The 27,121-nt window shown below is 38.1% G+C and overlaps 1 protein-coding gene and 1 pseudogene across 2 annotated transcripts in view; one reads left to right on the top strand and one right to left on the bottom strand.

Annotated features, from left to right (window-relative positions):
• WFS1 (wolframin ER transmembrane glycoprotein) overlaps positions 1-19,343 on the top strand; it is a 30,789-nt gene extending 11,446 nt beyond the window's left edge. For both annotated transcript variants that reach the window (XM_062493366.1, XM_062493367.1), the window contains exons 2-7: positions 5,613-5,695; positions 9,416-9,560; positions 10,400-10,570; positions 11,161-11,241; positions 14,966-15,111; positions 16,789-19,343. In XM_062493366.1, coding sequence (XP_062349350.1) covers positions 5,613-5,695; positions 9,416-9,560; positions 10,400-10,570; positions 11,161-11,241; positions 14,966-15,111; positions 16,789-18,597 — 2,435 coding nt within the window. In that variant the 3' untranslated portion in view covers positions 18,598-19,343. The remainder of the gene's footprint in view (positions 1-5,612; positions 5,696-9,415; positions 9,561-10,399; positions 10,571-11,160; positions 11,242-14,965; positions 15,112-16,788) is intronic.
• Positions 19,344-25,598: 6,255 nt separating this feature from the next.
• Positions 25,599-26,718, bottom strand: LOC134044243 (pre-mRNA-splicing factor 18-like; annotated as a pseudogene).
• Between the last annotated feature and the right edge of the window lie 403 nt (positions 26,719-27,121).

Genomic DNA, 27,121 nt, shown 5'->3' with positions numbered 1-27,121 from the left:
GTGTGGGTGTTGCTTAATGCATTAATCTTTTGCTCAGTAGAGTTTCCATGAGCTTTAATATTCACTTGTAAAACCTGTAATTTCTTTTAAACTTAGATATTTTATATGAATGCTTCATTGTTGCTTCCTGAGAAAGTGCTTTCAGTTTTCCTTTTATCCTGTTCACATTAGGTTTTCACCTTTTCATTCAAAGCACACAGAAGTCCCCAGCTTGTGTTTGTTTAAAATAATTAATTGTTGTGCATGATAGTATGACTGTCTCGGGGCCAGCCTCCAGTAACTGTGTGAACAGATAAAATATTAAGCTCAAAAGGCATAAGAGGTTGTGATCCTTTAAAATACTTTTTTTTTTTTTTTTTTTTTTTTTTTTTTTTTTTTTTTTTTTTTTTGCTTTGTTATTCCCTCTTCATGGTCTTTGACCTCCTGCTTAATCTGGAATTCAGGTGCTGTAGCTGTGACCTAAGAAGAAAGCTGTGTGCACCTGGCCAGGGAGTGATATTAGCAGGCAAGGAGGTAAAATTCCCTTGAGCTGAGTAAGCCCACTGCTGACAGCTTTAATGTGTTTGTGTTGGTAGGAAAGTAAATCTACAAACACTTTTTGTTATTCAGCATGTACTCTGTTGATTCTTTCTGCCTGAAATAACTTTAGTAGATTTTTTTTGAAGGAAGGCAGTGGTTCCTAGTGGGCAGAAGAGCACTGAGAAAACTGAGGGTGTTCTCTGTGATGGGTGTGTGTGTATGATCCACTTCGTGTGCATATGTATACAACTAAAAATCTTCCTTTACATGAAAGGACTATTATGTGCCTTCAAAGATTTCAGAATTCAAGAATGGAAGTGTCACCTGCAATGTCACTTAAAATGCCGTGGTTTTGGAAGCAGTGTTTGTCTAAAACATTTCTGCTAAATATGTGATCAGACACTTTGCAACAAGTCAGCTAACTGCAGTGATGCTAACATAATGTGACTCAGTTGTGCATGTTAAGGGTATTAAAAGGGTTGGCAATCTGTTGCATCTATTATTGATTTGTACTAGATACTGGGGAGGAAATCTTGTGACAAACCCAGCTTACTTTATTTCTCTTGAAAGTCTTCTGCACTGAACATATTTCTTACCTAGATTGTGTAAGTCCATTCTTCAAAATCTTGTATGGATGTTGAAGAGCTGGGATTTAGTCTTCAATATAGTCCAGAGCTGAGGTTTGGATATGTCATTTAATCTTTAACCTAGAATGGCATCTTCCTTTTGTGATTTAAAATTTTAAGCATTGTGATCTTAAAATCTCACTTGGACTAATCCCCTACTGTGGATTGGCTGCCTTGTTGCCAATTTAATGGCTGAATTTCAGAGGTAAGGGACAATAATTGCATCCCAGCAAAGTATTTAGCAAACTGAAATGTTTCCCTTTTAAACATTTCCTATTTCTGATCAAAACCTAACAGAAATAGTAAAAATGTCTGTCTGTGAGTGCTAAATTCCCTTTTGAGCTTATAGCAACAAAGTTGGAATCTTAGGTTATATGGCCAGCGTGCCAAGTAATGTGTAAATCTTCAAAAAGTAAGTAGTTATCTTTAGTTCTCATCAGCCCGTTTGCAACCTCCCTGCATAGACACTTGTGTTTAGACTTTTATATTCTGAATATTTCTTCTGGAGATGTAAAACATACTTTGTAGTAGAAAAACAGAAATTACTCTGTAGTCATGTTTGGCCAGTACCATTGAAGTCTATCACTTAATAACATGCAGTTTTAGCTTAGTCTTCTTCTGAATGCTGTATGACTGTGAAATGCATACAGGTCTTTATGTAAAGACCTGTTTCATTGTAATGAGTATTTTTTAAGAAGTGCTTTCATAAAATGGGTTTTTAAAGACAGCTTTTACCTGTTCAAAGAAAAGCCTGGATTTCAAAAATGGAGGTTTCTGTAGGCCTTCAAAGGTTTAAATTCTTTCTGTAGTATGATGACATAAATGCAGCAAACTCAGAAATGCATATGCATCTTACTTTGCAGATCACAAATTTTTGTCACCTTTTTAAGTGATAGTGAGAAAAATTAGTGTGCGCAGTGTCCTTTCATATTTTAAACCTAAGACTTTATCACACAGAATAAAAAAAAACCCAAAACCACTAAAATTTTAATGTTATTGTTACACTAGCCATTAACTAATTTTTGTTGAATGATCTGTCTCTGGGAAGGTAAAATTAACTGTATTGGGAGCTGAATTATAGAGCAGCCTGATGATGAACTAAGCTTTACATATTCTTGAGGTTTATGGTGGCAGAGTTGGAACTACAGCAAATATTAAGTACTAACCACCCTTCTACCCCACTGGTCTTAATTTCTTTTATGCATGCCATGTGCTGCCTTAAACTTTTGTGCTTTCTCTTGCCAGCTTTCATTTGAATGACTGCAGTGCTTTTGAACCTTGAATAACTGATAGACTTCATTGGCTTGTATTAACACACTTGACACAAAACAGCTAGTGAAATCTATTTTAATTGTCATAAAATACATATTAAGTATTACAAGATGAGTGTTCCTGTGAGTGTTCTGGAAAATTTTATATTCAAGACAGAGTAAAATTTGACATTAAAAAGGCATGAATTTTTAGCAAAGCTGGAAAAGAAAAGCTTCCACTGACAGCATTTCCATTGCAATACTCTTACGTGGGAGGAATACACATCAAGACATTTTCTGACTAAAAACATGCTTAAAAACAAGGGTGATAAGTTACAGTCATCACTTCTTATGGTATTGTTGTGGGAGGTGCACATACTCCTGTGTAGTTGTTCAGTGTTGAGCTGAATTGAAAGAATATATTAGCCATCCTTGTTGTAAAACAGACCTTGACTGTGTGTTGGACCTTTTACCTTCAGAGACTGACCTGTATACCTTATGAAAAAGTAGATTGATAATGGCAGCTATGAAATGGCAGCCAGTCATTCATGCTTGGCCTCTTTAATTACCCTCTTGGTTATCTTTTAAGCAAAGGAAAAATATTGCTGGTTACAAGAACTGTATATACTATGATATTCTAAATTTGATCTTGACAACCTATTCCTTCACATTTACCCTACAACTACAGAATCAAGCCACAGGCATATTTTTAGTTGTCTATCTGTTATTTATATTCACGGATCACGTGCAATTACATAGAATTGATTACTCAGTGGGAGGGATTGGGCAGTAGGTTGAAAATAACCACAGAAATAATAGCATTTCTTTCCCCTGGAAGTCAGCTCTGCTATAACTAACATTTCAACAGGTTGACTGCAATAACACCTTTTTTTTTTTTCTCATTGAAGGAAGTAGTTCACCATAAGGCACGTTTTTAAAATTTTCTTTTTCCCCCATCTCTGCAAATTCCATTATGTACTAATGTACTGTACGATTCCATTATGTGTTAATCTGCAATGTAATTGCAATAAAATGACTGTAACCTGGTGTTATAAAACATTCCCATTTTGTTTCTTCAGCTTTCTGTTGAAGTCTATTTTCTTACCTAACACATTCTCCTGAGCAAGAAGAGCTAAAAGGGGTCAGAGCTGTGCTATGCTCTTATGTGTGCTAATTGTAGCAGGACAGAAAGGAAGAGACTTTGCCAGAGAACTGCCTTTCTTATTAGGGTTTTTATCAGTTTAGCAAACTGCTTTCTGTAGTTTGTTTTTCTTTTGTGTGTAAATTCCACTTAATTATTTAGCACTTATGAATGGTGCCCCCTGTATTATCCAGACTATCACTGAAATATCTTGGTGTTCTCAACATGTGGACAGTCCTAAACAGAAAAAACAAAAGGCATTCCTAAGTCAGATAGTACTGAAATTTTGATACAAAAAGGTTTTATGAATTTGAAAGTACAGGAGGAAAAAGAAAAGAACTGCCTTACCCAGCTTGTTTCATTTGAGTGAGGTAGGTAGATAAATATTTTGCTTCTTTCAAACAATGTGCTATTTCCTGTAAGTTCCTGTTTATTGTTAGTAGAGAGCCCCTGAATGATGTTTGCTGGTGTTAATGGTGCCACCTGGAAAGCAGACTTCTGACTTGTTTAGAGTTCAAATTATGTTGGTTATATATCATGGCAAGGAGATTAAGTAGTTAATTTTGCTGGGATGCTGTTTGCCTATTTTACAATAATATTTTTACAGCTTTTTGAAAAGACCAAGTACTAAATGAAAATTAGTTTTCATCATATGCCTTGTTTAGCCAGATGACATATATAATCTGGCATTAGAACTTTTCCAAGTGGAACTTGGCAGACAAAACTGTGGCATGGTGAAGAAGAAATCTTATTTCATGGTTTGCTGTTGTTAAATATACCCATTTTAATGAAAGTGTTGGCTTGTAGCCTGTTCTTGTTTGAAAGTGGTCCCAGTACCAGGAATGTTAAAGAATTCAAGTAACCCTGATCTTCAGGAGATCATGTGGAATGGGGTTTATTTCGTCCCTCCTGTCATCTGAAGAAGAAGAGCTGATACTGCCTGGCCTCTCAGCTAGCAGGGCTGCTGAGCAGCTTCTGGCATTGCTGCTGCCCCAGTCAGGTGGGGACTGTAACTTGGAGTGGATGCCTGAAAGTCAAGTTTCCTGCATCTGGAAACTGCTTCCCAGGCATGCTTTTCATGCTGGCACTTCACTCAGGATGCAGCTCCGAAGTGTCCCAGGGTGTTTGTGTGGGGTGATCTGGCCAATAGGGGGTCACACTTTGGCACTTAGTGTAGAATTTTGGTCTACCTTTGTAAGTATAATTTTAGATTGGTTAGTTAGTAAAGCTCTAACTCTGAGTCAGTGGTCGGTTGTCCATTCTTATCTGACTTAAAACATACAAGTTGTATTGATTTTTCTCTTTAAAATATTTTCCAAACTGATTTATGAGAAGTCATCTCATAAAACAGTAGCAGTCCTGGCCTTCTGGCTTTGCTATTAACTAATTCTTTATTTGTCAAGTAGCATGCAGCATGAGGTTGTTTACAAACACTGGATATCAGATAAAGCTCTCGAGTTTTTCTTTGATTGACTGGTGGAGCAGTATGATGCTTTTCAAGAAAAGCAGTTGTTTTAAGTCTGTATGTGTTCAGTAGATGTGAAAGAAGAAAAATATAAGGTGGAGTGTGGAGCAAAATGAAAAAACCCAGGTGTAATTATTGTTGGTTTCTGTATGCCCCAGAGACTGAGCTTTCAAATACACTGCTTTAAAGGCTGATTAATTTTTCAAAATCCTAGAAAAGGTTCCAGTGCTAAATAGAGATTGACAGGGGAAAGACTGAAGTGATATCAAGAAAAGAATAGTAATAATACAAAAGCTGATCCATATTACATGTTCCACATGTGCTCATATTTATTGTAATGAATATTCTATTGAGAAATTAATTTTGTGGAAATAAATGAGAATCTTCAAACTGTGACATCCTGTGACATGTACCATATAACAAGGGTAAATATGCTGAGTGACAATACTGAGATGGAGAGTCAATATTGTAGTAAGTTAATTTCCACTGTTCTTGCAAAACCCTTGTTTTGGATTTTTTAGTTACAATCATTTAGTTCTTCACATACAGTGATGATTTTTAAAGTACTTCAAACTATTGCTAGTAAACAATTTTCTTTATCTAATTTATAGAGGGCATGAAGGAAGAACCTGAAGTGCTCTTTGAAGAACTTCTTGAGAGGGCCAAAGCTGGAGAACCAAAAGCACAAACAGAGGTAATTTTATATGGTTTTTGTCTGGTCTTGTTTACTCGTAATTCCAAAAATAACACTGCCTGCTGCAGGACTATTATCTCTTCCTCTGTTGGGCTGTGTCTGTTTAGATGCTAAACTATTCAAAGAAAGGTGATGCCATATGGTTTCTCTACCTTGAGAAGTGCTGCTTCCTTGAGAGTGTGAAGGGCTTCAGGTCCAACTCTTTAGCATGGAAAAGGTACAGAACTGATTTTGCTTTTCTTCTTTTTAAAGAGGAATGTGTGGAGCTGTGCAGATAGGGACTGTTGAATGCAGTTGGTTCAGAACTACACTGAATACAAAGATAGCAGGGCCCTTAGGCTGGGCTCTGAAAGAAACTGCCATTGAGGTGCTTTAGCAGGGACAGAGGTTGGTTGCTGATGTTTTGCTCATATACCATTTCTCTGTTGAATTACACATTTTAGAAAAGAAGCCCCTCAGTTATTGAAATTAGCTGTGTTTACTTACTTATTAGTAGAATTGAATTAATAATATCAGTTCTGTCCTGCATTTTTTAGCACTTGAGGTTTTTCCCTTGTTTTAGAAAAATTCTAACAGTTTTCCACTGCATTCTATCACTTGGTATATTGGTCTCATATAAATAGCTTAAAATTGTCTAGAAGGGTTTTAATTTGTGTTTAATTTGGTTAGTGTTTTACTTGAGCATTCTTTTCCAAATTCAGCTTTGATGCCAAATACGAGTGGTTGCAGTCTCCTGCATGCTCATTGGTGGTTTGGATTTTTCCCCAGGGATCACCACTGTTTTAAATAAAAATCAGAGGTGGAGATGGGAAAGTAATAGTTTTAAAGCTGGTAAAAAAAAAAATACAGCAGTGCTAAGCTTGTTCCCCATTCCATCTCAACTTGTTTGAAGGGCAGGCTGACCTTGGATTTGTAACCTGAGATAGTAACTAATTCCTCACTTTGAAACAACTGGTAGCTTTGTGGAGGATGAAACACTATCCTTGAGGGAATCATTGCTGTAAAATCCTTCGCACATAAGAAGGCAAAGTCCAAAAAATTCGTACAGGATACAATTTCCAGTTGGATAAAAATACTCAGAAATATTTACATAATGTAAGTCTGTGATGCATACATATGTGTATAAATGATAGGGGGTTTTCTCCTTTGCTATTAGTTCCACTCTCTTCCTTTATCTCTTTAACTTTGTACATTTAAACTGTGTACATTTAACTGTGACTGCCTGAAATGGAGCCCAAAATACAGTAATTTCTTTTTTATGCAGTCACATTTCTTGTTACTTTTGGAGAGGGAATTAGCTTTTAATTTTTAAACCCCCCCAAAAAAATTTATTTCTTCTCTATGATTGAATACATACCTTTAGAATCAACTAGAAAAATGTCTTTTTATTTCTCACATTTTAGTATGAATGAGAAGCTGAGATGCCACGTTTGTGCTGTTTGTTAACAATTACAAAGTCAAACACAAGAAGTCAGCTGGTTCAATGGCTTGTAGTTATGTTATAACTCTGTGTTTATTCAAAACTAATTCTGCAATGGCTGTGGAAATAAATACACTCTGAGTTGCTGTCAACATGTATTACTCTAACTTTATATCCATTTTTTTTTTTAAATCAAGAGATAACTGTATGGCAGTTGCATAAATGAAACACCCACAGCTGGAATTCTGTACTGGAGAAAAGGCAGTTCTGTGTCTTTAACCAGAAGATGTCTGCAAGGGGACTGCTTGAAGTGGCTACCTCACTTAGCAAAGCCAGAGATGGGAGCAACTTTTAGAGAAGTACAGTGTGAGGGTCTGTGTTAAGCTGTTACCAAATATGACTTTATTTCACACTTTTAGCTCATGGGAAAGAGAGAATCCCAGACTGCTTAAATGAAAGATTTGAGGTAAACACCTTTTCCCATCCATTACTCCTCCTTTGACTGCTACAGGCCAGAGCTTTGCAGCCATTTTCAGGTGGTTTGATGTAGGAGTTTTGCTGTTAAAACCACAGACAAGCCAAAAATCAGTCAAGTCATAAAAATAGGTTATGCTATCATTTTGCTTGTGCATTAGCCTCTTGTGCTATGACTAGTCCCACGATCTGTTGATGTTGCAATACGTGTTTCTATGTCCAAGAGGTCTTTAGAAACTTAAGAGCTGTGTAATTAAGTGCTGCTACTCTTGAAGCTTTGCTTGAAATCTCAATGGCTATAAATATAAACATGCTTAAGAAACAGCTGTTCTTGTCAGGTGGATGTTATTTGCCAAGTAACTTGTTCAAGCAATTCCTTTCTGAAATAAATAGCTGTAGGTACATCTGCAGCTAAGTGATAGATTACCATGCAATTGCTGAAGTCTTTTTTCCTTTTTTGGCTCGTACACTCTTCTTGGTGTGCACCTCCCATTGAATTCTGGCATGACTTTGTAATCAATGTTTGGATTATCTAGTCCAATTTTCTCCTTATTTCTATATGGTTTTGGATAGCTTCACTGTATGTGCTATGATTTAATATCTACCCAATAATTCTGTGTGCACTTGTTGAAACACTCACTTAAGTGTATGAAACTAGCTAAATTACTGGAGAAATAGCCTTTACTGGAAGAAGAAAGACCTTTCTGATTATATTAGTGCATTTAATCTATTAAATCTGTTAATTAAGGATAAAGTGAGTTATTAATCTTTCAACAGTATTTCTTTAGTCACCTTTAGTGGCAGTATCAAATGCTGCAGTAACAAATGATAGTTTCAAAGAACCTTTCAAACAGGGTTTTTTATTTCAGCAGATAATACTGTAGATTTTAAAAGCTATTAAGATATTGCATTAATTGCTTCTAGAATGTAGCTGAAGTAACATTAAGGGGAGAGAAAGTGCAGTGGGCCAAGCAAAAACATTTCTCAGATTCTCAAGGTATGCAGATAAAATGTCTAGTATTTCTGGTCATTTTCTGCCATTTAACTTTTTATTGCTTTGTGTTGTGATAAGCAGAAGTATTTCATACTATTGCATAAATATATTTACTGGTATATTTTCATATATATTAATTTTTAGAAGCAAGAAAAAATGTGGTGTTTTTTCTTACCTTTAAAACTATAATACAGACACCTCCTTGGTAATTTCTGTAATCCTGAATAGGAGAGTTTTTATAAGATGGTTTACTGAATTTGCTTGATGCTTAAACAATATTAGTTTTATTCCATTCACCAAATAATCATGCGTTTGTTTCCACCTTCAGTGACTGAACTGGTGTAAGTCAGGCATTGCCATTCTTGAAGCATGTCAAGCCTTCTTGAAGCCCTTCTTCCATGTCAAGGCTTTGTCAACAGCTTCATCTGAATTTCTGATTGTCACTGGCACCAGATTATATTACACTTACTTTTGCTGGCTCTAAAATGAAGCTAGCAGTATTGTCTGATCATTGTTGTAGGAGGAAAAGAATTCAAGTAACCTTTTAACACCATGAGCTTCACCTGATTCTGCCAGATGCCTGAGCACCTATGGTAACTGATTCACTGACCTGGCCAAATGTGTTGCAATTCCTTCTTGCTTCCAGTTCTTCCAGATCTTTCCAATCAGATCAGCTTACAACTATGTTCTTTGGTGCTAGGAGCAAATGTTTTGACCTTTTATTAAGAGAGAATTTATCTTAGCTGAGTTCCAGGGGGTGGGAGGGAAGAAGAGAGAAAGACATAGAGTACATTTCAGTAATTGAAGGAATTTTGTTTCCTATTTATTATAGGTGGGGAAGCACTTCTTGAGATTAGCAGAAGAGGAGGATGAAGAACTTAACAATTCTAGTGCAGTTGACTGGTTCATCCTTGCTGCTAAGCAAGGTCGAAGAGAAGCTGTCAAACTCTTGCGTAGATGCCTGGCAGATAGAAGAGGTATGGGTTCTCTGAGGCGTCCTGCTTGCACTTTCCACATTATCTGAAACAATATTGTACTCATTTTAACTCTGAAAACAGGGGTTAAAATGTTATGGAAATAATTGTAGTAGAATTGTGTGAGTAGTTGCTAACAGACTGTTCCAACAGGTAATTTTAAAAATACTAATTACCAATATTGCTTATTAAAGCATTAGTTATTTGCTTGAATTTCTTCATGAAATCCGTGCATGTTCTTCTTGTCCTCACATTTCATGGAAGCTTCTTTTCTTTGACTCTGAAGAGCATATATAACCACACACCAGCTACCTGTCTGCTGTTATTTCATTATTTTGCCCCTCTCCAACCTGTCTTCTAATTGATCTTGTTCGCTGTCTTCTCCCACTTAAAGATTCTTGTCTTCCTTCATTCTACTTCCTGTCCTTAGAATGGTCTCTTCTTGTCTGTCAACTGTCTGAACTCTAAATAGGGGGGGAAAACCCCAACAAAACAAAAAAGATAAACAACTTTTATTCGGTTCTTGGTGCCTTTGTATGTCACCCATGCCTGTCTGCACTGCCTTATGCAGTGATCAAAGTGAGTGCTTTAGAAGTTGAAGCAAGACATAGTATAATACATGTCTTGCACACCTTTGAAGTACTGTTTAAACCTAAGCAGTGTGGTTAGATTTTAATAAGCAATGGAAACAGAAGGGCATTTGAGTAATTTACTTAGGTGGTCAGAATGTGACTGAAACTTGAGAAGTTTCAGACTAAACTGAGAACAATGAATTGTGAGCAAATCTATCATTTCTGTGTGAGTGTGGGATAAATTTGTAATATATTTTTTCTTTTCTTGAGGTATAACTTCTGAGAATGAGGAAGAAGTGAAAAAGTTATCATCTGAGACTGACTTGGAGAGAGCTGTGCGAAAAGCTGCCTTGGTCATGTACTGGAAATTAAATCCCAAAAAGAAGAAGCAATTAGCAGTTTCTGAACTACTGGAAAATGTTGGGCAAGTTGACAATGAAGGTTTGTTCATGAACTGATTTATGGTATTGATAAAATACAGACATGCGGGCACAGTACAGCTAGAAGCTTAAAGGGCTTTATGAACAATCAGGAATGAAGTAATAGTAGATGTACGATCTACTTATGATAATGTAACTCTCTCAATGACTGACCCTCTTTTAATAACTATGCTTTTCTGGACCAACGCTTGCTGTAGGTCGTGGGTGTGTTAAGCACTTGTTCAAAAGACTGTATATTTAAAATACCTTAATTTAGCACTCACTGTCTTTGGAAAAAGACAGATTTGCTGTATTTGATTTTTTTTTTCCCTCTAACAGTCATCCTGATTATACCTTTCTAGATGTTTCAATTTACAGATTCAGTCTTCAAGATACTCTGCCACTACAGCATTAAATGTTAGCTATGGCAGTCCTGTTTCTTTTTCTAATACAGTAACAGCAATATAGAAAACTATATAGCCACTTGTTATCTGTTTCTATGTAAATTTGTCTTTTCCCTACTTTGAGGAAATATATTCCCCAGATGTACTTATTGTTTGATCACATTAATTGACTGCTTTGACTTTCCATAAACTTCTGTTATTGAAACAGATGGTGAGAAGCAGCCTGGCCCAGTCCCAAAGTCTGTGCAGAAACAGAGAAGGATGCTGGAGCGATTAGTGAACAGTGAATGTGAGTGCATGCATGCTGCTTAGTCTTGGCCAGTGGTTTTAGTTTCTAGTTTGCTTTGGTAAACAATTTTGTGCTACCAGACTAAGAATGTATGGAAGGTTTGGATTGCAATAAACTGATAGTGTCAGTTTATTCTGTGTGGAAAACAAATAACTGATCTGCAAGTGAACTCACAGAAGACACCACCATTACAGTCAACTACTAAAGGGAGTTTGCATGTCATTTGTTATTTTTATATTCTTGCCCTTTCAGCACTCAAAAGTCTATTCAGCAAAGAAGATTTTCACTTTCAATATTTTCTTTTAGTTCTAAATGCAGTAAGGTTTCTCATTACAGTCAGGGAATGAATTATGCACCAATTTAGTGCAGACAGATCCTTCATTCTATTTGCCTTGCTTTCATTTGCCCTTCCCTTATAATTAATATTTGTCTTTTCATATTTGTTCAATGAATGATTTAGGAAAGATGCACCAAGATACTTCTTTCATTATTTACAGCAGCTTAGTTCATGTATTGTGAAGAATTAAACCCCTTAACACACACAGGGTCAGATTTGTAGACCTAAGTGTGTGAGTTTTATAAGGCTTGGTGGGGTGGGGATTGGAAATGAAAGTTCTTCTTAGTCTGTCATAACTAAGAAATGCTGATGTCCTTTTGGGCTTTTAGGAGGAAAGTCAAAGTGTTTTATATTAAGAAAATTAATTATTATATTACACAATATACAATGTGTAGTTTTTCAAGAACAGTATTTAACATAAGGTTCAATTATTCATTGTCAGGAAAACCTCAATTTCTTGAAATAACCTAAGTCATATGGAATAGTTCATGTGCAATCTAGATCAGTGCTTGAAGACCGCTTTTAAATGTCACAAAGCATATTATTTACTAATACATCTGTAGTTAAGATTATGTGAAACTAAAGTCATACATGGAATAGGGAGTCAAATCTGGGGGTTTGCAGGTTTAAACTCCTTGAAAGATTGGATTATATTTCATTAGGTAAATTTAGTCTTTACCTTCAAGGATTGTGTTTGTTACACAGGTGACTTGAGAAATAGAATTCCTAAGAAGAGTGGAGTATTTTAGTTTTCATTAGCTTTGACAGAAGTAAAAGAGGAGCAGGGACACATGCCTGTGTGTGAATAAGAGATTAGGGCATGTGAGAAACAATATTTTGGACAGAAAGCTTATGGTCCTATCAAACCTTCTGTGAGACTATGTCAGCTGTTTTTGTGACTTGGCTGCCACTTCTGGCAAGGTAAAAACCATCCTTCAAGGACAAGATTGTTGAGTTTCATTGTCCAGTTATTGTATCGTAATGCAGATGTATCTGGGTTCATTTGAGCTGTGTTGCACTGGGGTTCTTTCCATTCCTTTAGGTGAACTGGCTTGTACTGGTACTGAGTGCACAGCGGGTCATTTTGTTCTGGATTCTTCAGTAATTCAGAGAGTTATTGGAAGAGGAACTGGCAAATTTTATATTTTTTGAAGGTTTAAATTGCAGATAAGGTAGCAGGGCAGTAAATGAACCTATAAGTAAGTGTGGGCAGAAATTGATGTGAATATTTTTCTTTTCCTAGGGTGGATGGGGGGAGGCAGGGAATTTGTCATAACCAAATTGAAAAAAATCTATGAATAATAAAGTAGAATCTACAAAATACGCTTTTTCTATCAATTGAAGAGACACTTGGGTGACAAAATACTAATGACATCTAAAAATGAATAGTTTTTGTCAAACAGTTAAAGTAGGAGTTAAGCTGTTACCACTTCTCTAGAGAGCTTTTACCTTTTCATGGAGGAACGAGAAAGCTGTTACTCTCCAGCATTTACTTCTCTGACTCACTGAGTTTCTTCTTTTACCTTGCCAGAAGGGGATTCTTCTTCAGTGTTAGTACACTGTCAATATTTGGAAGATAATAAGCCAGATACATGTTTGCAGATATCTCATCTGGGTTGTCCTTAATGGAGGTACAAACAGAAAATTAGAGGTGACATTGTCAATGGGCAGTTGTTGCATGCCTGAGAGCGTGCATGTCATTGCAGGAGATAGGCAATCTGTACTTAGTAAGTTAATAACTCCTTCCTCCTCAGGATGTCCCATGATCCCGTAAAACTGCTGCTATTTTCTTGATGTTCTAACATGTCTGCTTGCTGATTCTACATGAGTAAGACTACTCCAGCACTGTATATTTTTTCACAGGAGGACAGTAGATTTAGATGACACCTTTCATATTTGGCTTAATCTGAGGCCTGTGAAAATAGCTAAAGAGCACCACAGATTTCTTGATGCAAGTAAAGTTGCCTTACAGTCTGTGAATTATTAGCAAAAATAAATCAGTTCTTGTTTCTTGGGAGGCATGCCAGATAGTATTTTGTGGGACATAAGGGTTCATGCATGGAGGAGGGGCAGTGGTAGAAGTCCAAGCCAAAGGCAGCAACCATATTGTGAGATTAAACCAAAAGGTAGATTGTAAGATACTTGATTTTCTGTTGAACTCTTAACATTCCTCTTCCTTTAGTATGTATGTTGAGACAAATACTTTATTATGTTCTGTATCTCCACTGTTTTCAGTATTAAATACTGAGCTATTTATATGTTGCTTTTATAAATGTAACATATTTAAATTTAAAAATTTCTGGCCCCAAACCCATTAATCCTCTGGTTTTGAATTTGATGAAGCAGTTACCTGTCTCTTTAAAATCTCAAACTAGTAAGCAGGCCAGCTTTCATAACTTTGCATCACCTAACTAGTTAAATTTACTGTGTAGGAGTTGTGTTACAGATTTTTGTCATTCAATTCTTTCATGTGTACAGCAATGTCATTTGCTTTAGGTTATGGGGAAAAAAATCGCTGTTAATTATTCTGCTTTACAAAGTGCATCAAGCTTGTCTGCCATAGAAACTGGTTAATCCATGCTAAGGTAGAGAGGTGGGTGCAAAGAATTTGAACCAGTGTATGAATCATCTTCTGTCCTACCATTTCCCTAGAGTTTTCAGTAGTAGCCTCATGCCTCCCTTATGCTCACAGGAGAGGATAAGGATGTTCCAGGGAAGAGGGATGAATTTAGTCTCTGTGTAAACTGAGCAAGGTCTATTCTTTTGCTGGTAGCTGTTTTAGATCACAGTTGATACACTTTGGAGGAGGCCCTTTGTATAGCCACATAGAAAATTATTACACTTTAAGTAATCCATATCTAGTCTTGTAGATATAATAATTGTGTATTTCCCGTACTTATATGTCTGTAACTTCTGAACTCATAAAAATGAATTCTAAATGATAAATCAGAGTTAATGTTTCAATTGATGACATACAGGGTAATTCAATACTGCTTCTGTACAAATATTTCTTCCAATGCAGCTGCTGAATACTTCCGAAGCAGATACAGTAGTTCATGGTTTAAAACTGTGGCCTAATCTAGTAGTCTTTTTTTTCTGTGGAATGCTTGCAGATAAGCTACATTCACTCACTCTGTTATACTACTTATCAGTATAATAAATGTACCTGCTGATCTGATAAGATGTAGAGTATTATATATATTGCTGGCACAAGCACACTGTTGTTTTTAACAGACCTCTCAGGACAAATTGCAAGGTAAACCTGTGTTGTCTCTAATTCAGTTTTTGTCAACTAGATTCTGGCAGGAAGGAAAATTAATATTCCAATTCATAATCAATACAGTGTTGTGATAAAATTTACTCCAAATTTTCATTTTATCTTTTTAGCTAAAAAATTTATTGCTTTGGATGACTTTGTTGAAATTACTAAGAAGTACGCAAAGGGAATCATCCCATCTAACCTGATTATGCAGGAAGAGGAAGATGATGAGTTGGCAGGGAAGAGTCCTGAAGAATTACCCCTACGACTGAAGGTAAAAAGGCAAAATGGAACAGGTTATGTTGAGTTGCTTCTTAGGCATCAGAAGTGACTTGCGCTTCATTGTCATACTGATTAGTCCGTATAGATCAATACAAGAGTTGTTGCTGTAACTTCTTTTTGGACTTGGCCTCAAATATATGTTTCAAGTTTTGTATATAGAGTGACATATTTAGAAGAAAGTGGCAACAGTTTTCTCTGTGAGAAGACAATCTACCTTCGTTACATCTTCAGTGAGGTTTGAAATGTACCTGTCATCACTGCCCTGTTTTTATTACAGATTTGTTATGCGCTTCATATCTTTCTAATATAAACAGGAGCAAGCAGGCGGGAAGAATTATCCATAGCATGAAAAGGTTCTGTTATGATGGAATTCAAGAAAGATGAAACTTGCTGTTAGCTTCTACAATGATACTTCTCTAGGTAGTGAAAGGAGAAGGGAAAATTTAAGGTGCATGCCTTCAATAGTGGCATAAATTTTAGACGAGGCAGGGGCTGTATGGCTGCTCAGCTGAGAGTTTTTGTTGTAATTTTGCTGTCCATTATCATATTGCAGGGGTGGGGAAAAAAGGGGGAGTGAAAGGTGTCTCTTTCCAAGCTTTTGCATGGCTAATTTTCTGAAAGAGATGCATTTATGAAGAACAGAGATGCCTTCAGAAATAGACAAGCTTTTGCCCAAATCGCTCAGGCGCGTGTTGTCCCAGTTCATCATAGTGCCAAAGGTATTTGCTGGAACATTCTTGGCTTGTCCCTTTGAACTAATTAATATAAAAATGTAATGGGAATAAAAAATAAAATAAATAAAAAATAAAATAAACATGTATGGGAAAGCATAAAAACTGTCATTTTATGGGGTAAGGAGGATTCTAGCGGCGTCTAATGTCCCTATGTAATATCTAAATGTGGATTTGAAAAATCCAATACTTTTTAATTGATCTTTCATTAAGTCTATGGTTGGTTATAGGGAGAATGTTCAATCTAGCACCTTCTCTGTTGTCCAGTGACTGTGTTGGAAAATACCACTAAAAACAGGTAGAATTTTAAGATCCTCTACAGTTACTGTTGTGGAGTTTAAAAAATCTGTAAATGTGTAGTAATTGAATTTAACATACTCTTGCTGCTTCAAAACAGGTGTTGACAGCTGCATCCCTTGATGCTTGGGAAGGATTGTTTAAAGATAAAACCACAGCTGTAAAAACTTCCTGTATGTGTATATGAATCATAGGCAGTTCTTCCTGCAGTGTATATGCATAGAATGTGTAGCATAATCTTTGCAGAATGTGGCAGTTACATGCTTTAAAGTACTGTACTCGCAGCTAAAGTAATGACTTAAGGTAGTGCAGGGCTATAAACATGTAGTTTATCTTCAGTGTGAAGTTAGCAGAGCACAATATTTGACTAGGAAGCTATTTAATTATATGTGTCAAAGGTAATGAAATAGATCTTGCCTGAAATCAGAATTGCCTCTGAGCTTCGTCTGACTGAGTTAATCAAAATGGAGCCAATAATCTCAGACACAGTAATCTTATTTTATTGGCAACATTGATCTGAAATATAAATCTTTTTATGCTAGCTGAGGTTAGACAACTGGCTGCTACTGCTTCAGCTAAGAATGTCTGTGATATAAAGATACAAAACTGCTCATTAATTAAATGCTTCTTTCTCTTTCCAGGTTGTAAAATATCCACTTCATGCCATTATGGAAATTAAAGAATACCTTATAGATATTGCATCAAAGGCAGGAATGCATTGGCTGTCTACCATTGTTCCAACACACCATATCAATGCTCTCATATTTTTCTTCATCATCAGTAATCTGACAATTGAGTTTTTTGCCTTCATTATTCCATTAGTCATATTCTATTTGTCCTTCATTTCTATGGTGATTTGCACACTGAAAGTTTTTCAGGACAGTAAGGCTTGGGAAAACTTCCGTGCTTTGACTGACTTACTGCTTCGTTTTGAACCAAACCTAGATGTTGAGCAAGCTGAGGTGAACTTTGGATGGAATCACTTAGAGCCATACATTTATTTTTTGCTCTCGGTATTCTTCGTAATCTTCTCCTTCCCTATAGCAAGCAAAGACTGTATACCATGCTCAGAGTTAGCCACTGTCTCAGTTTTCTTCACAGTGACAAGTTACATGAGTTTAAGCACGTGTGCAGAACCTTACACGCGAAGGGCATTAATGACTGAGATAGCTGCAGGTTGCTTGTCCCTATTGCAGGTATTACCTGGGAATGTTGGCTACTTGAAATTCTTAGGTAAAACCTTCTTTACAGTTCCTGTAGGCCATTTCTTTGTGATCAATGTAAGCATCCCATGCCTTCTGTTTTTGTACTTGTTCTATCTTTTCTTCAGAATGGCCCAACTACGGAATTTTAAAGGCACCTACTGCTACCTGGTCCCATACCTGGTGTGCTTTATGTGGTGTGAGCTCTCTGTGGTCATTCTGCGGGAGTCCTCTGGCATTGGGCTCGTTCGTGCATCCATCGGTTACTTCCTGTTCCTCTTTGCACTCCCAGTGCTGGGTGTAGGCGTTGCACTGATGTGTCTTGTCCACTTCATTAAGTGGTTTTTGTCTTTGGAGCTCATGAAAATTGTAGTGACCCTGGTTTTGTGTGCTGTTCCTTTGCTCTTTCGATGGTGGACAAAGGTAAACTTCTCTGCAGTTGAAGTGGTTAAATCACTCACTCGAAGCTCGATTGTGAAACTCATTCTGGTGTGGATTACAGCTGTAGTGCTGTTCTGTTGGTTCTATGTGTATCGATCTGAAGGAATGAAAGTTTACAACTCCACCCTGACCTGGAATCAGTATGGTTTCCTCTGTGGACCCCGGGCCTGGAAGGAGACTAACATGGCACGTACTCAGATTTTGTGCAGTCACCTGGAAGGACACCGAGTGACGTGGACTGGGCGGTTCAAATACGTGCGCGTGACAGAAATTGACAATAGTGCAGAATCTGCAATAAATATGCTTCCATTTTTCATTGGCGATTGGATGAGATGTCTGTATGGTGAAACCTACCCTCTTTGTGATCCCAAAAATGTTACACTGGAGGAGGAAGAATTGTGTCGTCTGAAGTTTTTGACAAAGCATAAATGCCACATGAAAATGTTTGATCGGTACAAGTTTGAAATAACTGTGGGCATGCCTTTCAGTAGCAAAAATGGAAGCAAGCCTATAGAGGAGGATGATATAACCAAAGATATTGTGCTGAAGGCAAGCAATGAATTTAAAAAAGTGTTGCTGAACTTGAGGCAAGGTAGTATAATTGAATTCAGCACAATTCTAGAGGGTCGTCTTGGCAGTAAATGGCCTGTCTTTGAACTGAAAGCAATCACTTGCTTGAATTGCATGTCTAAACTCTTACCTGCTGGGAGGCACGTGAAAATAGAGCAGGACTGGAGAAGCACAGTGCATAAAGCCATTAAATTTGCTTTTGATTTTTTCTTCTTCCCATTCCTGTCAGCTGCATAATGTGCTCAAATATTGGTTCAGTGGTATTTTCAGTGTCCACTGCATTTACACTACCAAAGGTTTGGCTTCTTAAGTGAAAAAAAAACCCAACAGAAATCTACCTTGCTGTAGCAATGCTCAAAAAGTGTGCTGATATAGAGCATTGGTTGAGTTTTGCAAGTGTACACACTGTATCCTGACCTTAAACCCTGTATGACTGAAGTAATATATCGTACTTTATTATTATAAATGAATGCAGGGGATTGCTGCTGACTAATTGCATGGAAACTGTTTTGTCCAAAACGGATATATTGCCTGTGGTACAACACTAGTTACATTCACTTGCTCAGTGTTAAAAGCACTTTACTCTTTTACGTATTCACAATGTGCCCATTTGTATTTCCACAGGTATGGTTTAGAATAGGTATCTGACAACAGCTTTTGTTGCTTTTATTGCTTGTATTTATTTGGTGTTTTCTAGAAGAAAGTGATCATAGAGTCAGTACCTGGTGATAATTTGCGTACAGCAATCACTGTTTCACTATTTGTCCAGAAGATAGTGACCACTCTTTTTTGAAAGGGCACAACATTTCACACCCCAGCAAGGTTTTGCAAAGTCCCTAGGCTTTTATTTTGCATTAAATACTGTGTACAAAATTTGCTCTTTGTTCTGACTGATTACACTAAGTCCATGGTGGTGTGTGAAAGGCAAATACTAAGGCAGATATTGGGATGGTACCAGTAATGGACAAGCCTCAGCAACTGAAATTACACCTAAACGTCTATGGTGGGAATGGAAATAGAATGTTAGTTTATATCACTTGTATTTTGCAAATAAACATGAAGTACAAATTTGAAGTTAATGGGTACACCATTTGTTCATTATGCTTTGACATTTGTGACCAGTTGGTTGTATTGTGTTGATAGCAGCTTTCACTGAAAACTACAATTTAGAATGTTTAAAATATTCTGGTATGAGATATTTGAAGTTGCACTTGACAGTTTTGAAGCCAACAGTAAATCTGGTGTGCCAGGTGAAGTTTTTGTAGCTGTGCAGTCTACACATAGTGCTTCCCTCTGCTTTTGTTGGAACTTTGGACCTTTTCTGGCCACTGTGGCTGCACATCACAGATACATCCTGTTATTTCCCTGACTCCTCCACTGAGCCTGTTTTAGATTCCTCTTTGCCTTTGGGTGTCAGTCATCACCAGGACCAGGGAGAAGGGTTAGCAATGAAAACCTCATAGAGAGGGGGAAACTTCTGGGGACAGTGAGGCAATGGCCGCACACCAGCTATGAGCACTCTGGTGAGCATTACCAAGCTGGGAGGAAGGATGCCAAAGGCACCTACAGGTGTGCTGCCCAGTGCCCACAGCAGGAGCCCCCACCATCCAAAGCCCCACAGTCATGCTTCAGCCCATCAGAAAATGTATGAAATAAAATCATATCTTCATGGTGCTTCTAGCTTTGAAAACTTGCCAACTATCTCTGTTTCCACCTAGGGAAAAGAAGAGGCATAAGATAGCAAGTAAATGCAAATTCTGGCAGTTTCCCTTACCCAGGCCCATTTTGGCTGGAGCCGAATTTAGGCCTTTCTCCTTCTTTTGTTGGAACATCCATAGACTTTTTCTTCTTGGCTCCAAAATTCAAGCACAAAAGATTTTAATTTTTTAAAACATTTTTCCCTTACATACACACAATCATGAAACTTCTATTCATATGTTTGTCAGGAGGAACATAAGGCAACAAAAAAGTCTTGAGATTCAGAACAAATGTTAAAATTTCTCCTTTTAGCTTTTACCCTTTGTATGGATGTCACCTTAGTGACTTACTGTGGTGCATTTTGAAGGAGTTTTTACATGTCCTGAAAATGAAAAAGTGACTCAAGTCAGCTATGGGAAGTTTTCAAGAAGAGGGAGAGTACTTGATTTCTTCGGAATGAGTTGCTTTTTAAGAGACAAAAGGCTTAATCTTAGTATCTCAGTTCCCATCTGTATCATAATAACGACTCTCAAACTTGTATTTCAGCCTTTTTTGTGGAAGTTGTTAGAGGATATTGGCATATAACTGTTACTGAATTTGCAAACGTAGAATTATTAGCTAAAAATCTCTGGTTCCTCAGAGAGGGAGAGCTCCTTCAAAAATACTCATATCAATATTGGTCAGATTCAAAGTTAAACAATTACCCTTTGTGTACTTACATGAAGAGGGAAAAAAAAACAAAAACAAAAAAAAACAAAGCCAGACTCTGAATTAGCTAGATCCTAGGAAAAATAATTCATGTGCTCTGCAGTGATGGACTGATGGGGATACTTGAATTTGTCAAGTGCCTCTTTTCAGCACAGGTGGGAAATCTTACACAGTAGCACATTGAAGGTCATTTTCCACATGTTTTCAGTACTTCAGTGCAACCACAAGGGACAGAAGAAGCAAATTTTACTTCAAGACCTTTAAATAATGCCTTTTAATGCTAGTTCCCAAGTGTTTCTCCTTGATGCTTTTAAGTTTCTATAGAAAAATAAGATACATTGATGGTAACATGATGGATAGGTACTCCATTATCTTGTCGGTCTGTTGTTCAGTGTTCTGAAACCTATACCAAATAAATCTTTCCTTTCTAAAGTGTATCTTTGCTGACAAGCACAAAATTACTGGAATTTAATAATCAAGGTGTTTTTGCAAAGGGTGCCTCTATTTACTTTGCACCTTGCAAGCAAACAGAGCACAAAATAACTGTTCCATTCCTGCTACAGCTCTGTGTTCCAAACCAGTCCGTCTCCTAGGCTGGAGAGGCACGGAATCTGGCAGCTGCTGTTAATTATCCAATTATTCCTACATTTATTTTCTTGCTCAGTTTTCAATCTATGATGAATTGTAAACAAAGGCAGGTGCCCTTTCTCCAGGCTGGTAATTCAGTCTTTTGAATTAGTATTAATTGACAGAAGAGGAGGAGAATATTACATGAATATTGACAATTCTAAATTAGGTTCACGTGTTCTGTAAGTTTGGCTTTAGCATTTAGAATATACAGAATTTAGGAAAAAAATGTTCATTTGAATTTCATCTTCAATGTAACATGAAAAAGTACTGCTTGTTCTCCAAACGGGTAGATTCTTCCATAAGTACAGAAAAACAACACAACGCATATAGAAATTCTGAGTTAACTTAAGAGCCCACTCTGTAATGAGTAATAGCATCTTGCAGGAGGCAAGAATGAAGAGTTTTGCCCTGTTGTCACGGAGGAAAATAAATTGGTAGTTCTGTAGGAATTAGCATGTGGTTTCATTTCTTAGAACTAATGGATCTTTTAAATGCCATAAAATAGCAGTTATTAATTGGAAATTTGTTGCAATTTTTTTGTAACACGATGATAAGAATGTTGCCCAGAGATGCTGTGGCTGCCCCATCCTTGGAGATGTTCAAGGCCTGGTTGGATGGGGCTCTGAGCAATCTGGTCTGGTGGAAGGTGTCCCTGTCTGTGGCAGGGGGGTTGACAGCCCCTTCCAACCCAAACCTTTCTGTTTTACCATTGGGGTAGTGTAGTGCTTTCTTATATTCTTACACTTAGCTGCTTGTCTGCCTTCTGGCTTCTCTATTTCCACTGGAAAATGCTAAAAGTTTCCAGATAGTGAATACCTTTTCAATACTTTTGAAACACATTGCAGCCTCTCAGGGTAAGGCTCACATCAATAACAGATGAAGGAGGTTGAAAGAAGCTGCGCTCCAACCTCAGCTGCACAGCTGCAATTGTTTGAACAGCAGATGGATATGAAGGAAAACCAACAACTGTGTCATTGAGTTAGAAATATATTAATCCATGCAGCAAAAATTAGGTGCAATTTGCCAACTTGTAAGGCGGTAACATACCTGCTCTGGCACCCACATACAAGCAAGTGTTGCATGCAAATAGGATTCTTGGAAACCAAACACCAAATCACATCACTGTTCACATGCATTAAGATGGTTCATTTATTTTCATATTATTACTCAAAAGCTTTAGTTACCTTTTACTCTTGGAAAAAAATAAATCACTAGCACCCTTCTCTTCCTCTTATAAATCATAGCCTGATGTGGACAAGATGAGAGTCACCTTTCCCTTAAGAATGGCTGTTAAAACTGAGAAAATGTGTGTTTTCCTCCTCTCTACCTGAGCTTGAACTTCAAGTTTTGAAGCAGAACAGGAATATAGAAGTACTGTTTATAGTCTTCCTTTAAAAACTACTTAACGTGAGCATGGAAGAAAATTGGATATGTATCTGCCCACTGACAGCTACATGAAGCAGCTTCTGTAAGAGTGCAGCTTCACAACACTAATTTCAGCATTTTCATCTGACAAAAAATTTGATTTAAATCTGTGCAAGAAGTGATGATTTTTACTGCACATCGTGATTTGAGTGCTGTTATCCCCACTCCTTGAGGCCCCCATCCTTTGCCTGTCAGGAAATGCAAAAGCATCAAAAGTGAGTATTTCATTGACCTCTGGGGGGAATTTTTCACAGGTACCTTGCTTGCACTGATTTTTGTCTGTGTGCATGCCCCAATGCATATGTTATAACAAATCTGAGAGAAGTACTCCTTTCTTAGATGTTTAAATACCTTAGATATCTAAGTGCATAAATATCTTAAGTTAGGCCTGTAAGTAAGGTTAAGTTATAAACTTACTTAAATGCTGCTAAGTGTTGTTCTTTCACTAAATTGTTAAACATAAGCTATAAGCTAAGCATTGCCAAGGGTCCTTCTGTTAAGTTGCTAAATTCAGCTTAAAAATTGTAAGTTAGGTTAACTACTGTTATGTGTTACTGCTCTGTGAGATTGTTAAGGTTAAGCTATAAATTAAGTTATAAATTAACCTATATATAAGTTAGGCTTAAGGCATAAGTTGAGTTAAAGTACTGTTGAGTGTTTTTAAGCTTTTAATCCATGTTTCTTTTCATCCTTGCCCGCACTTGTCTTTTGTCACACATAGGCACACACACACAGCCCCCTAGATAGTTCTCAGTTTATTTTTGTTTTGATTGCCTGGATTTTGTGGATGATTGCTTTCCCTTGTTGTCCCTTAGCTGTCCTGTAAGTAGTAGAGTGAATCTTGCCAATGAACATGTCATGCTTGGTTGTTTAATATTAAATCTGACTTCTGCCCATACTCTTGCTAGTGATTTTTCAAGTGATCTCAGTCTTATTTCTAACACCACTACATGGAGGTTTTTGGTGCTCCTGTGTGCAGAATGTGAGGGTTAGCATGGGCTATTTCTGCTCTCGGGTAGTAGTGGGGTCTCAATCCTGGAAATTTTTTTCTATTGCAACTTCTGTTCTAATCGCATTGTCTTTTTTTAAGGTGCCAGGGACTTCCTGACCTACCTCTAGATAACAATGCATCAGGTTGGGGTTTTTTCAGGGCCCATGTGGAGAGGCTTGAGTTTCCCCAGCTCAGCCTGGCTTGTTCCACATACAGTATAGATGAAGTCTTAATGCAGGATATTCCGCAGTGCCTGAGATTAGCCAGTGGGAATGCTCCCTTTGTTACTTATCTTTATTGTTTGGGCAGTGGGAAAGCTGTAGATTTGTGACATGAGAAGCATTGTGCCTCCAAAGCCACTTGAGTCCATGCACAGCAAAAGTTCGGCAGCTAAGAGGAGTGTGGCTGAAAGACTGTGGCTGCCCCTACACATCTTGATGGCATCAGGGTACACTGAGCACCAGTGTCGACCAAAGTCACATGGCTTTGTGGGTCAGATGTGCCAGGCCATCAGATCCACACAGTCCAGTGGATCCCATTGTCCCATTCCTCTACCTGCCTACAGGCAGGGCCCCTCTAATCCTGGTCATGGTACACATTCGACTCTTCCTATAAGTATGACTTGATATCATCATTCCTGTACCACCTGGAGTCTTGTCCACATGAGACCAGAGCAGCATTTGCCCTACATGAGTTTCTTACAGTAGTCATTCCTCTTTTAAATTCACATACCAGCGCTGCTAAGGAAGAGGTGGGCTTTCCATCCCATTTCCTCATGTCTTCCTCATACTCATGAAGGGAAAATCCTAGATTGCTTCACAGAGTGTACCCTCTATCCTTGGCTGGGGGATGCCTACTCCTAATAGCAGAGAGTCTTGTTGGTCCTGTCAAGACATGGAAAACTCTTTCCTTGAGCTCTTCGCAGTTTCAGGTGGCCCTGTTCATGTTTCTCTTCCAAGCTCCAGATGTGCTCAGACAGTTTGTTTCCATAGATGAGATGTGGGTCTGTAACAGGGTGGTGACAGTGTCCTCACAGATCCCTGATTTGCTGACCAATGCATCCCACAGTTCTCTCCCTCCCTCCACTGCAGCATCGCTAGGTAAGGGCAGTATATATCTGGTGAGATTTTCAGCCACACCTGTGGCATATAGTGAACACTGTTTTGACTCTTAGAGAATTTCTCACTCTCTTAAAAGACAATCTCCAGCACCCCTCATTCCCTTAGGTATCGGATACATTGGTCCATCATGTTCCACTACCCTTGGTCCACTTGGAGGTCCTTCTTAGGAAGGTGTCTATCCCTTACACTCACCAGCAGTCACTGCCAGAGGCTGAGTTTCCTGTGTTTTCCTGACCCCCTGGGCAGTGACCACATCCCAGGACAGGGATCCCAGTTGCCTGGCCTCACTTCTGTCCAGAATAGCATCATTGGCTGTGGTATCCCAGATGCAGAGTAGCCAGGTCAGTATAGACTCCTTCACCTGGCAGGTCAACTCCCTCTGCACATCATCCAGGGATAGAGACTGAGTGATGATCTCTGGCTCTCTCTTCTGCTGTGTGTGAAGGTCCTGTACCTCCTCATGAGTCACTATGTGGCCTGATTTGGTCCTGGATTCCTTTTGCTGAGTGGGGGAAAATTGCTACTGGCTTAGGGTGTCCTTCTGGCCCAGGCATGGCTTGTGTTGACATGGTTCCTGTTGATATTCAAGCACAAACTCTACCTCTTCCATCCTTTCTGGGTCTTGGACACCAAAATGTGAGCCATGCCCTGGCCCCTACAGAGCCTCATAGTGTATTGTACTCCATACACTTTGATACATCTGCTGGGAAGTGCTTCTGGCAAATGGTCACGAGTCTCTTCAGCCCCTCTGTATTTCCTTTGAGTTTTGTCATGGAACACATGGGCCACATGCTTGGAGAAAATATTTTCCCTCCCATCTGTGCATAGTGACATGGTGACACCAATAGGCCATGGAGCATTTCCAATGGCCATCTGGAGACAGGCATTATTTGCCCTCACATATTCTCTTTGCAACATGAATTTAATAATATCTGTTACTGATTCTTTGATGTCAGATGGAAGTATCCTTTTGTGGAGTTTCCTGAAGAGTAGCCTCAGATAGGACTCTTTCTGAGTGGTTCAGCTTCCCCTGCACTCCCTGTTTCACATAGTCCTCTCTGGCATTCAACTCCTTGGCCCAAACTCCCAGTAGAAACTTCAGGAACTTCGTTATGATGTCCATATCATAGTGATCTTCACCCTGTCCTGAGGATTCTCCCAAAGCTTCTAGTTCTTCAATTGTAGTATTCTCCTCATGGACTTCCAGGTCATTCTGGGAGTCATCACCTTCTGCTTCATGGCCACCTACTACAATTTCATTCAGATATTGCTGATCAATCTTATCCAAAGCAGCTTTCAGGTCATTTCTCATGCCCTTGTTCACTTCAGGTACAAGAATTTCTATCTTCCTCAGATGCTGAAATGCATCATAATCTATTTCCCCAGACAGCCTAATGGGCTCACCCCTTTCTCATAACCTTGTGGTAACCTCCTGTCTGGAAAGAATTATTGCTAACTTGTCTTCTGCTACTTCAAGTTCCAGCATTTGGTTTGATGGTTGGTTTCTCCTCCTCTTCCTGCTGCTGTACCTTGTAGCCACATCTCTGGAAGTTGGCCTCCTCTTCCCTTTTAGTTAATTCACTGCATTTGAAATACTTCTTATTTTCTCCCAGGAGATCCTTCTCCTCCAGCTGCTGGTGCTTCCTGCTGATCTCCTGCTTCAGGATGTCCATTGTAGTCCTAGAGGTATCAACACAGACTAGGACAGGCAAACAAAACTAATACAATACATTCCAGATTAAATGTATTGCTTCTGATATTTTCATGCCATAAATGCAGTATATTAACAAAGCAATTTTGATTTCTCTGCCAGCCTTAAAAAGAGCATCAAGATGGGTAAATAGTTCCCCATATGCAGAAGTATGTATAGGGTAAAATACAACATCTACATGAGTACATCAAGCATCATGATGGTCAGGGAGTCTTATATCCCAATACACAAATGCTTTAGAACAAAATTGTAATTCTAATTTCTCTCTCAGGCCGCATATCAAGAGGCAGAAGATGTTCTGGTTTGATAGTAAACCAGTGGGAGGAATGAGCCCTACTCAATAACCTTCCCAGAGGTTTCAGGTTGGAGTTACAATTTAATAGAAAGGTTACAATAAATGCAATGATACACAGAAAACTGGCTCAAATATGTAAAATCAGAGTATAACCTGGTACCCTGTGGATCAGGGTAGTGGTT

This window comes from Cinclus cinclus, chromosome 5 (assembly GCF_963662255.1).
Source record: "Cinclus cinclus chromosome 5, bCinCin1.1, whole genome shotgun sequence".
In the NCBI taxonomy this organism is placed as follows: domain Eukaryota; kingdom Metazoa; phylum Chordata; class Aves; order Passeriformes; family Cinclidae; genus Cinclus; species Cinclus cinclus.
The sequence above is the reverse complement of the archived record's forward strand: the minus strand, read 5'-3'. Positions and strand labels throughout refer to the sequence as shown.